Genomic DNA, 13,183 nt, shown 5'->3' with positions numbered 1-13,183 from the left:
CGGTCTCTCCATTCGCCTCATTCACCACGGCCCACGGCGGGCTCTCACAGTTCTAGTGGACATTGAAATGGTGACCTCTGTATTTTGTTCCTCTTGCCTGAAGAGCTCCTGTCTTAGCTCTTTGTGGCTGGTGCGTTCTTTTCCTTTTTAGGTCCTAGTTTAACTCACCCGTCTCTAATGAGTCTTTCTTGGCTACTCTACTCCAAACTAGGTCACTCCTGATTTTCCATGTCATAGGTTCCGTTCTTTTCTTATGTGGCACTTGTCATAATATGTGATATTCTATGTATTTACTTACTTACCGTCTGTCTCTCCAAATGAACTAATCTTTTATGTGAGGGGTGAGTCTGCTTTCTTCTCCACTTCAGGCCTCATACAATCTCTGGCACAGAGCAGTCTCCTAGGACACAAGTGAATGATTTTTTTTTTATAAATTTATTGATTCATTTATTTATTTTTTGGCTGGGTTGGGTCTCGTTGCTACGCGCGGGCTCTTTCTAGTTGCAGCAAGTGGGGGCTACTCTTTGTTGCAGTGCACGGGCTTCTCATTACGGTGGCTTCTCTTTGTTGTGGAGCACGGGCTCTAGGCGCACGGGCTTCAGTAGTTGCGGCACACAGGCTCCGTAGTTGTGGCTCGCGGCCTTTAGAGCACAGGCTCAATAGTTGTGGCTCACGGGCTTAGTTGCCCTGTAGCATGTGGGATCCTTCTGGACCAGGGATCAAACCCATGTCCCCTGCATTGGCAGGTGGATTCTTAACCACTGCGCCACCAGGGAAGTCCCCATGGGTGAATGCTTTGAGTTTGAAAATTATCGGAGTACTCCAGGAAATATGTATAGGATTTATAGCAGCACTTATTAATAGTAACATTTGTTTCATTTTGGCATATTCATAAATATGATATACAGCAGCAAAAATAAACTAGTAATCAGCATCAACATGGTTGAATCTTAGAATTATAAAGTTGCGTGAAAAAAATCAAGTAGCAGAAGAAATTTGTACAGTTTGATTCCATTTATTTATATAGTTCAAAACCAGGCAGAACTAAGTGCTCTGTTATTTAGGGACACATATATACTTTCAGAAATTTAAAGTGAAATACAATGATTAGTGGTTCTCCCTGTGATTGTGAGGGGATGTAATTAAGGAGATTTTTCCAACGAGCTTCCAACATACAGTGATAGCCTATTTCTATAGCTGTGTAATGAATTAATGGGAGCCTGTTCTATTATTTTTGTTTAGACCACACATACGTATTATACATATTCTTTTGTGTTTTGATTTAAAAACTTTATGTGCTAGGCAGCAACAGAGAAGCCAAAGGGAAATACTGACAGAGATTCCCTTCATTGTGAAGAGTAAGGCAAAGCTTCCTTGAGTAGGAAGTATGTCAGCCAGGATCTAAAAGCCACACAGGATTTAGGCACATGGCTGTAATCAAGGGTAAGAAGGAAGGGAGTTATATTCATAAGAATCAAAGGCTTGGATGGAGTTCAGGGAACATCATGTAATAATGGAGTCTAAATGGAGTAGCTTATGAGCTAGTTTGTCCAGTATTCTGAAATGTCCTTAAAATCAGTTTAGGTCCAGTTTCAAGGTCATTTTTAACGAAATCTTCTCTGACTCCCTTAGTTTTTTGTTCCTCAAGCTCTCACAATGTTGTGTTTAATGTTTGGGTATTTTCTTTACAGATTGGGGTGCTATAGAACAGTTTTCTGTTTTGTGTAAGTTAGGACATAGGGCCAGTCATGGATGTAATGCGTTAGACAATATCTAAGATCAAAGGACCAAGGGAAGAGAGGACAAGTAGAGTTCAGGTGAAGGTGATGGAGGCTGAGCATAGGAGGGGAGATGAGGGCATGGATTTGTAAGGAGGAAGGAGAGCTAATAATTGGGAGGATTTGGTACTTGATAGATTGCAGAGTGTGCAAGAAGGAGAGTGGTAGGATATCTTGGGATTTGCAGACTAATGGTCTGTGTAGTAACAGCATTACTGGATTTCTGCATAACAAAAAGGCAAGACCTTTATTTGTACATATTAAGGTGGCGATTCCTGGAAGACGATACTATAGCTCTGGTTGGGAACAAAGCAGCGGGAATGTGGATCAGGTATTCAAGCAGGAGATCAGGATGAGAAAACAGAACCTGGAGTCATCCAGAGAGAAGTAATAACTGTAGTAATGAAAGTGAATGAGAGCATCAGGTTTATAGAGGGAAAGGGCAGACATGAGACCTTGAGTGCCACTGACATTTCTGAGCTGTCCGGGGAAGAGGAGATAGGAAAGGTGCTAAGAAGGGACAGTCAAACAGAGAGGAGGAGAGTCATAGAAGCCCAAGGTCGGATGCTAAACAGTGTGTGTTTTTGCAGAACAGGAGAATGAAGATCCAATTCCATTCAACCCCCTTTGCCTCATTGTGGGCTTAAAGAAAAGCCTGAAAGTTGGTAGAAAGTGATTCTGCTATTTGTTTCATTTGCTGCATGACTGAGCTGTCATTTGTCTCCCTTTGAAAAGAGATAATCATAATTTTCTGTGACTTAAATGTAGTCAGTCTTTAAAGGTACCTAAATGTGACACACTTCAGGGAGATGTATTCCTGGCTTAAGCACGAAGGCAAAGTGTCAGAGTAAATCACTAAAAATTGAAGACATAATAGTCTGTGGGATGTGGCAAATTACTGTCACAGCTACAAAGTGTATCACAAAGGAGGCTTTTCCAGAAGAAATACAAGGACAGCCTGATTCAGGAAGTGGTCTTTTTGGAATTTGGTCTTTTGTCACCTTTAGGCCATGTAGGGATGTAATAGCAGTGCTGTGTTGCTGGCATAATTAGTGTTGAAATTCAGAAAACTTAGAGCATTTTGGCAGTATTTGAATATGTTTCTTTATACCTGTGAGGAATTATAGCTCTGTGGCCACTGTCATTTATTAAGCACTTCTCTTTGACAAGTACTGTGAAGAATGAATTTGAATTTTACTCCTGCCCTCTGGAAGTTTATAATTGAAAATAGTGTACAGTGCCAAGAAATGAGGTAAAAATGACAATGAAAATTCCAGATGGTTCTTTTTTTTTTTTTTCTGACACCATCTCGAACTTATGTGAAGCGTACACAGGTTACTTTTGTAATTAGCTGAAATTTTACCAGTGATGTATTTGACATCTAGAGGAAACGGACTGATCTTTTGTCCAGACGTGTGTGTTCTATATTTGTGTCTTTCTCTCTTTTAAAAAAAATGACCTCTCTGTTGAGTTGTTTTAAAAATAATTTTAATCTGCATAATTTTAAAGCAGTTCTTTTCCATTGTAGATAATTTGGGGAAAAAAATCATTCTATGGTATTTAAGCAGCTAGAGTAGACACATTTCATAAATGTCTTTAAAAAATTCAAAATTAGGGCTTCCCTGGTGGCGCAGTGGTTAAGAATCTGCCTGCCAATGCAAGGGACACAGGTTCAAGCCCTGATCCGGGAATATCCCACATGCCACGGAGCAACTAAGCCCGTGCACCACAACTACTGAGCCTGCGCTCTAGAGCCCGCGAGCCACAACTACTGAGCCTGCATGCCACAACTACTGAAGTGCACACGACTAGAGCCCATGCTCCTCAACAAGAGAAGCCACTGCAATGAGAAGCTCGCGCACTGCAACTAGAGAAAGCCCACACACAACAAAGACCCAATGCAGCCAAAAATAAATAAATAAATTTATTTAAAAAAAAATTCAAAATTAGTGGTTATTCAATGGTTAAAAATAGAAAAATACAAAGGAAACTGTTCATTTTACTTAACTGTCAAAATATGTCATGCTTTTGAGGGGACATTTGTGTATCATGCAAAGAGAAAGTAGTTGTTTATATATAAAAAAATGTTTTCCCAAGTTTATTTTTTTAACGTTAAAAAGTTAAGTATGAAGATGGGGAAGAATTTTATAAAGCAGTAATTTCCATGAGCAGACCTAAAGTTCATGTGGTTCTGTAATGTTCCAGACCTACATGTTCAGATTTAGAAGAGTCATCTCCACACTCAGTAAATGTATAGATACATGGCAGTTTGATAATCTAGTATGTTTTCCTGTTTTCAGTTAGCTAATGAATGACTCAAAGTTGATTGAAGGGAAAGATTATCTAATGTTCTTCTCTTTGTCTAAACTCTTCCTCCTGGCCTTGGAGGGCGCCCCCTAGGCCAACATGGCCTGCCCCCTGAGCTCGGTGCGTCTGTCTCACGGTAGCTATGTGCCACCCATGTGTGACCACACACCATCCACACTGCCATCATCGGTTCCCAGAGCTGCCCAGACTTCCTTGAATTCTTGTCTTTTTTCGAGCAGTTCTCTCTTCCTGGAATTCTTTCCTTGCTTTATGTGGATCTCTTGTATCTTAGCTTTTTTTTTTTTTTTTTTTTTTTTTGCGGTACGCGGGCCTCTCACTGCTGTGGCCTCTCCCGTTGCAGAGCACAGGCTCTGGACGCGCAGGCTCAGCGACCATGGCTCATGGGCCCAGCCGCTCCGCGGCATGTGGGATCTTCCCAGACCGGGGCACGAACCCGTGTCCCCTGCATCGGCAGGTGGACTCTCAACCACTGCGCCACCAGGGAAGCCCTATCTTAGCTATTTTTTTAAGGTCCATTTCAAATCCCACCTTTCCAGGGAACTTTTTCTAGGCTGCTTCCACTCCCCTAGTGGTAATAGCTCTCATAGAAACTTCCATCTTCTTCTTTTAGGGCATTTCCACCCCTTTTAGTGAAGTTATCAGTATGCTTATCCTCATTCTCAGACTGGCCATCTTCGAGAGCAGGGCTCCCCTTTATCCTTATGTGCCCACCCTACATAGTCTAACACCAGCCATGCCCATTGTAGAGGTTCTGTCCGTGAAGGGCAAGGAATGGGAGCAAATACACGAAGAGCCATGGATGGGTGGACCTGTACTGTGAACCTCCTCTAATCCTACCTAGCTACAAGTTGCCTATGTGCCAAAGGATCATGGGAAGCAACCCAGGTTAGAGCCAGATTTTGAGGGCCTTACAGATCAGTCTTGATTCAGTAGGTGGCGGAGAACTATTATTTTTCTCCAAACCTGTTTTATTAACAGAATATCTTCAGTGAACTTTGTATCTCATGATGTGCATGTGGAGAAACTGTTTAAGAATGATGAGTTACACAGTGATATAAAGGATGAATGAGAGGTGAGCTGGCTGTTCTCAAAAGTGAGGAGAAAGAGCAGTGTCGTATTTTAGCTGTTCTACCGTTAGGATTAGACTTAGAGATTTATGCTTTCCTACATTTAAAAGTACAAAGAAGCTGAAGAGAGGAAAGCCACAAAAATAAAGGTGGAAAAATTTACATTCCAAAGAGTGAAAAGCGAGGTCATATTGAAAAGTGGCAGAGTTTAGATTCAGAAGCATAAACATAAGAGATGTGGATAAAAGAAGAGTTTAGAGATGTAAGAATGGAAATGCTGTTTATTTCTTTAAAAATTGAAATTAGCTAAAAAGGATAGATTCTTAAATTGAAGAATCAAGCTAAAAACTCAAGACTGGCAGTGGTTTTGTTTCAGTGTTGTTCTATAATGTAATGACTGTGCATATTCCTTTTTCTCACCTGATTAGTGGATCTCTTAGAGTTGAATACAACAAATGAAGTTTTCAAACAGTACAAGCTGAACCAAAATGATCAGCTTCTTAGTGTTCCAGATGTCATCAACTGTCTGACAACAATTTATGATGGCCTTGAACAAATGCATAAAAATCTGGTCAACGTTCCTCTCTGTGTGGATATGTGTCTCAACTGGCTACTCAATGTATATGATACGTAAGTGCATTTTTTCCCATTAAAATACAGTCATTGGGTGAGATATGTTGATAGTGCAAAATGTCTACATTTTTTAAGTGAATTTTTAAGAAAATACTTTCTTTCAAAGTCCTTTTCCCAGTGGAAATATTTATGTTAACTGTTGAAAAGGAACGACTTTCCAAAAATTGAGCTCTTAACCAACAATAGAACAAAAAAGAATGTCCATCTATGATTTTTAAGATTTTGCTTCAATGTATAAAGGCTGTCAAATTTGTAGTCTTTTTAGTCACCATGCTAGGGGAAACCTAATGGAAAGAAGTCCGATTTCCTTCCTCCATAATGTTTTATAGTATTTCTTTTTTCAAAAGACAAAATTTTATAGTCATTGTTATGAATTTTAAAATTTGTTGGCTCATAATAATCCACTCTGCATTTCTTGTATGACAGCTTAAGAGCAATTTGGCAATTAAAAGGATTTAATTTCTCTTTTGGTATTAGCTTTTTTTATTGCAGTGGTGGTTATGTGTATATATGGTGTTTTAAATAATTTATACTGTAGGACACTCCAATATCTGTAATTTAATTAGATGCTCACTGTTACATAAAGAGCACTCCCAGCTTTCAGCATAACTCATTTGCCATTAATTTGGCTTTTTGAAATGTGACAATGCGTTTGTAAAATAATCAATTCTAGAAAGACCTGCTGTGGGCTGATATTTCTGAAACATTAAGAATTATTCATTCTTCTGGTAGGGGGTTAAAGTATGCAAAGATGAAATAAGAAAATTAGAACTCTAAATTTTATTTTCTGTTAATTAGCTGTATGAAAATTTGTGCTTATCAGTTTTTTATTTGATTTAAAGAGAAAGAAGATAGATGATAGTTCATAAATGCACGTATGGTTTAGCAGCTGATTGATTCTGTATAAGAAGTAAATGATAGATGCAAGAACTTTCAAGAGCTTTCAGTTAATTAAAATTTAATTTATTCTTTTGATTAGAAAAATCTTTTATCTTTCAATACTGACAAATATCATAACAATGTCTTTTTTAAAAATAATCAAATAGCCATTGTGTGCTTGAGGCTCTTAATAAACTCACTGAAGAACAGATAGCATGGATCTCTGTTACCATGATGAATGTGGGCTTTACTACCTCCCTGTGGGATATCTTTCAGTACATTTCATTTTAATGCAAATTTTTATACTCCTAGGGTAAAATATGACTGTTAACATTAATTCACTGTTAAGTTGATCTTCAATTTTTTAAACCTCTAAGAGACATTTTCTATAGTAAATTCACTAAAATAACTAGTCAATTAGGTGTTTTAACTACAAAGCCTATAACTTAATTTTATGTCCCAGGAAGAATGCTAAAGTCATGGGATACTTAGTTAAGGACTTCATTAAGCTCTATGGAGTATGGTAGAGCCAGAGGTGTGTATTTTGAGACGTGTTTTAGGGAAGAACTGGAGAAGATGTTAAATCACCCTGCTTCGGCATTATCTGTGGCTCTAACACTCTACTTGGGCTGCCTTAACAAAGTATCACAGACTAGTTGGCTTAAACAACAGAAATTTATTTCTCATAGTCCTGGAGACTGGAAGTCCAAAGTCAAGATGTCAGCAGGGTTGGTTTCTTCTGAGGCCTCTCTCCTTGGCTTATAGATGGCTGTCCTCTCCCTGTGTTCCCACATGGTCTTTCTTCTGTGTGTGTCTGTGTCCTAATGTTCTATAAGAACACCAGTCATATTGGATTAGTCGCCACCCTCATGACTTCATTTCAACTTAATTACCTATTTAAAGACTTTCTCCACATATAGTTGCATCCTGAGGTACTGGGAGTTAGGACTTCAACACATGAATTTTAGGTGGATGTAACTCAGCCCATAACGCATATATATGCTGTTTTCACTGGACAGCCCAAAGGGAATAGTGCCACTTAGTTGGGAAGGAAGCAGTATGTGAAACATCGTAAGTCATATTCTAGGGAGTTAAATGTTGGCATATTTTCACTTTCTACCGTCAAATGTGAACACATGAGAAACGCAACACAGAGATATTGTTTCTTATTTTTAGGAAGACAGTATGTTGAAATTTTCCTTTTCAAAGGACAAAAAGCTTTTAGGATTTATCTCCCTTCCATGCCAAAGAAATATAGCAAAGACCATGCTAGGTTAGAACAGTGTCCATTCAGTCGAGTTTTCCACCTTGGAGAGGAATATCATGAATTAACCTAAGGAAAAAGTATAGTTACTCATATGATGGTAGTCTCAGATGGCCAGAGTTGATTACCTAAATTTCTCTAGCAACTAAGACTTATTCCTTTATCCAAACAAGAGTTATTAACTGTTTTCAAGTCATTAGTTTCCTTTGAGAATCTGATGGAATTTTGATCTACTCCATCCAATGCACCAGGACGTTATGGACCCCTAAGAAGTCTCTGAACCTTGGAAATGGCACCATGATCTAACCCATCCATTCATTCAGTTAATCTGACATTCATCTATTAACCATATATTTTTTACTGCATTACTTTGTGCAGTATTTTTTACTACACTGCTTTGGTTGCAGCCAGACCTGGTATTTTCAGCCCTTGAAATATATTCAGCCAGCTCTTGAAATAATGAGTGATGCACACACAGGAGATCCTAGAATTCTAGAAGCAGAAGGACTTTGAGGATCTTCCATTCTGCCCTCCTCATTTTACTGATTGAGAAACTGACCAAGTGAGATAGACAGTTTATCCACAGCCACCTACTGCATATTAGTAGTAGATATGGAACTATATTCAGCTTTTTTGATAATCACTTGATTATTCCTACCATACTGCCATATCTAAGAAAGATAGTACTTTATAAATTATATTGTTTACTGTTTCTTTCAGCTTTTAACATGTACCCAACTCCTAATATTCTGAATTGTCTGAAAAAAGAGTCTATTTTCTTCTGTTGTAGAGGACAAGAATCCAAATTTTTGGTTCTGGTTTGCTTTAAAACTTGACAGCTGCTTAACTTTTGTCATCTCAATTTCTCATCTGAAAAATTGAGATAAAAATATCTGCTCTGCTTCACGTACACAAGTGATTGTGAAGGGCAAATGAACTAATATATATATAGAAAGGACTTTATAAACTATGAAGATAAAACTGATTCCATTTATGAGTTCACAACCTCTCTCAGTCCTCATCTTCCTGGGCTAAAAAGTCTTAATTCCACAATCTTCCTTCTAAATTTAGTGGAAATTAAATTTGTTTAATCAAGATTTAAATCAGTAGTCTGGATTTCTTGGTTTAAATATTTTTGTCCCTGCAGAGAATATTAACCTCATTTGATACAGTGTTAAGTCATTTTTCCCACTATTCCAAGGCGGATATAATTTTATTTATAAGGTACCTATCTTTCTGGTTGAATTAATTTCAGGAGTTACTTATGAAAACTATCAGGGAATCAAATACTTAAATATTGTGTTATGTCACTCACAGTAAATTTCATTGACTCCCTGTTACCTTTCAAATTCTGATATCTTATTTAACGTCAAAGCCCTCTATCCTCTGGCTCCATATAACCTGGACAACTTTATCAACCGTTTACTCTTGATGCAAGTTCTCGCTGTACCTGATGAATCCTGCCTCTGGTGCTCACATCCGCTTCCTCTGTCCCCTTGTCCGGGCTTTTCCTATGATAATCTACTTTCTCCTCGTCAGGACAGTCCAGCTGTGTCGTGCCTTCAGTGTCTGATTTTAGACTTACCTTCTCTGTCAAATGTTGTGAGACTAATAACTACTCAGACGAACCACCAATCATTAATGACTAGTCAGCTACAATTATCTCATTTATTTCCATGCGTAAGATTGGTCTAATATTTTCTTATGATTCTCTAGTTGTTTCCTTGTCTCACCTCTCCAGCTAGTCATGGGTAGGAATCATGTCCTAACACTTTTCTCTTGGTCTTGTGGAACATAGAACAATGCTGGGATCACAGTAAGCCTTTATCATCATTGGTGATGCCATGAATGGACGGTTGACATTTTCAGTAGTCTTCCTGATGATGTTCCCTTCTGGTGTTGTCACCAATGACTGGAGATCAGCCTCCAAAACGTACCAGTTTGATCTTTTTTTCCCTTAAGGGATTACTTTGTCCTTAGCCACAGTCATGTACTAGTCTATTTGCACAGCCTTTTGTTATTTTCTTCAAGTCTATTGTCTGATTGTGTACAGAGAATAAAATTTCCTGATTTTTGGAGGGAAGAAAACAGATATAGTCTATTTTCGTGTGATAATTAGGAAACACCTAAAAAATATGAAATAGAAACACACTTCATAGCATGGCTCAGTTTAAGGTTAATTTGGAACTAGTATTTCTATAATTGTGGGAAACTGAAACGAGTATATAAACTTTAGGTTTCTGCTTATAATGGCTATATTTATTTTAAAATTTAAGTATTAGTTATTTTATAGGTCAATTCTGAATGTTGTACACATACATAGCAAGGGTTCAATATGTTTGTTGGGTATGATTTAGTATAGATTATAAACTCTAGGCTATTGAGGGACTTTTTTTTTTTTTTTTGCGGTACGCGGGCCTCTCACTGTTGTGGCCTCTCCCGTTGCGGAGCACAGGCTCCGGACGCACAGGCTCAGCGGCCATGGCTCACGCGCCCAGCCGCTCCGCGGCATGTGGGATCTTCCCGGACCGGGGCACGAACCCGCGTCCCCTGCATCGGCAGGCGGACTGTCAACCACTGTGCCACCAGGGAAGCCCTGAGGGACTATTTTGAAAATACATTTTACCAATCTCTAAGCATGTTTTCCTATTTTATTTATTTCATACTTTATATGTCATTGTATGTTTACAGAAACTTGAGTATTTATAATTTGAGAATGAAAGATATCAATTAGTAGTAATAGTAAAAATATCAACGAGCCAGACTTAAATACAGTTTGACAATAAGGATGCTTAAAATTAAAGTTACATGGTACAAATATTTGTATGTTTTTAAATAGTATGAATTACTAAATTTTAAGTATTCATGTAATTATGTAAACATTTAGTTATAGGTTTTGAATGTGTTGTACTTGTGTGTATTGAAAACATATCATAAGAAAATTAACAGTAAAAACAAACTGAAAACTGATCCTGTTTATATGAAATAATAAAGATAGAAATCTTTATATCTTGACTTTTTTCTGGACTGTGTTATTTCATAGCAAGGATCATGGATTAATTTTTGTAGCTTCTGCATTTCCCTTTCCCCAGCCCCAGGATCTAGTACAGTGTGACATTTGGTAAACAACTCATTTATTCTTTGATAAAAGACAGAGTAAATATAACTCTATGCTTTTAAAGATAAAATTATTCTTCCAGTCAAATTATAAGTGAAATTGAAATGGTCTCTCATTGGCATAATATGAAGCTATTTTCTAGTGTTAATTAATTAATAAATTTTGTATTTAATTATAATTTGATACTTTCCCAAATAAATATTGCACACCTGTGTATTTAAGATCATTGACTATTATAATTGCAGTAGTAATTTATAGAAACTGCATTGACAGAGATCAAAATCAATGAAGACGAGAAGTTTTTAAGTATTCAACAAGTTATAGCCCTCAACATATAGTTAATTTTCCAGTCAGTTTTCTTACATCTGTTTTTAGATATATCATTATACCTTTCTTGCTGTATTGTCACATGCATATTATATATATCTCTAGCTATTAGTTTGAATCTTGCATTTATAATTATTAACAGATTTTAATTCATAGTGTTTATAAAAATGAAATATTTTAGCTTTATAATTAGCATTTTCATTTTACTTTCTTTTGTTCTTCCAAGTTCATATGTTGTACATAAAGTGACTTCAGGCTGTATATTCTTCCAGACTAAGTCAAATATACTATTAAAATATGTCATGAACTTACGGTATGGGTTTAACATTAATTAATAAAAGTGAAAAGAAAGTTGCATTTTTTTTTTTTTTTTTTTTTTTTTGCGTTATGTGGGCCTCTCACTGTCGTGGTCTCTCTCGTTGCGGAGCACAGGCTCCGGACATGCTGCCTCAGCGGCCATGGCTTATGGGCCTAGCCGCTCTGCGGCATGTGGGATCTTCCTGGACCAGGGCATGAACCCGTGTCCCCTGCATCGGCAGGTGGACTCTCAACCACTGCGCCACCAGGGAACCCCAGAAAGTTGCATTTTTAAGATGCAATTTTTTTTCCATTTAGCCTCAAGGAAATAGATATTCAGAAATAATTAGCATACTGTATACAGTTTTAAATGCATCTAACACACTGAGATTCTTATAATTTCAGGGGTCGGACTGGAAAAATAAGAGTGCAGAGTCTGAAGATTGGGTTGATCTCTCTCTCCAAAGGTCTCTTAGAAGAAAAATACAGATGTATGTAAGACCTTTCTTATACCAATAACGTTTTTAGTAATAATAATGATAATAACAACTTATTAGAGACTTACTTTATATGATTTGCTAGTAATAATAGCTCTTTTTTTTTTTAACCTCGATCATACATGTACGAGTCTAGACAAAGGGTGTCAGTGCAAAGTGATGTGAATTTGTGTGAAATGGAAAGCTGATTATAGGATCAAGATGTGAGATGCATTGATGGAGTAAGAACTGACTGCAGATTGTATCTCATTTAATTCATAATTGCCCCATAATGTAGGCATTGTGATTTCCATTTTCCAGCTGAAAAAAATAATTCTTGGGATAGGTTAGAAATCTAGTCAAGGCTGTAGAGACCGTGAATCGTGGGGCTAGAATTAGATCATAGATATTTCTGACTCTAAAGCCCAAACCTTTTCTATTTCCGTATATTTCCAGTGCTTAAGAAAATCAGCATGGACTAGAACTGTTATAGTCACAGTGAGACAAATAATTATATTTTATAGTATAAGAAAATAAAGTGATATATTTTTTAGTTTCGTTATATTTGTTCTTATTCACCAAATAAATCAGTGGTGACCTTTGAGCTGTCAGTTAATGAAGGGCATCTTGACATTTGAAAAGGGACAGGTTCGGGAGCCAGGGAGACCTGCCTTCGAATCTCAGCTCTACCACTTAGTGGCTGCTGGATGACTCTGGGCAGGTTACACGATTCCACTGAATACCGACAGCTAAGAGGTAGTAATAAGATTCCCATTTCACATTCCAGGGAGCTGAAATTTAGTGAATTTTCTTCAACAAAGAATGAAGCTACTAATTCTTGCTTTGAAAGCAACTAGAGATCATATGTGAAAAATACCTAGAGATAGCAGTTGTTGAATAAATGGTAGCAATTGCTGCTATGTCTCCAAACTCTTAATTACTGTAAATTTTTTTGATTTAATTTTATCCATAAAATGTGAGTAAATTGATCCTGCCATGCATAGCCTCATATGATT

At 37.4% G+C, this 13,183-nt stretch overlaps 1 protein-coding gene across 10 annotated transcripts in view; it reads left to right on the top strand.

Annotated features, from left to right (window-relative positions):
- The window catches only part of UTRN (utrophin), a 497,409-nt gene that overhangs the window by 426,957 nt on the left and 57,269 nt on the right, over nt 1-13,183 (top strand). For all 10 annotated transcript variants that reach the window (XM_060029843.1, XM_060029847.1, XM_060029845.1 and 7 more), the window contains 2 exons: nt 5,602-5,803; nt 12,097-12,182. In XM_060029843.1, the coding sequence (XP_059885826.1) occupies nt 5,602-5,803; nt 12,097-12,182 (288 nt within the window). The remainder of the gene's footprint in view (nt 1-5,601; nt 5,804-12,096; nt 12,183-13,183) is intronic.

Source organism: Delphinus delphis, chromosome 14 (assembly GCF_949987515.2).
Source record: "Delphinus delphis chromosome 14, mDelDel1.2, whole genome shotgun sequence".
Lineage (NCBI taxonomy): Eukaryota > Metazoa > Chordata > Mammalia > Artiodactyla > Delphinidae > Delphinus > Delphinus delphis.
This window is presented reverse-complemented; position numbering and strand designations above follow the sequence as displayed.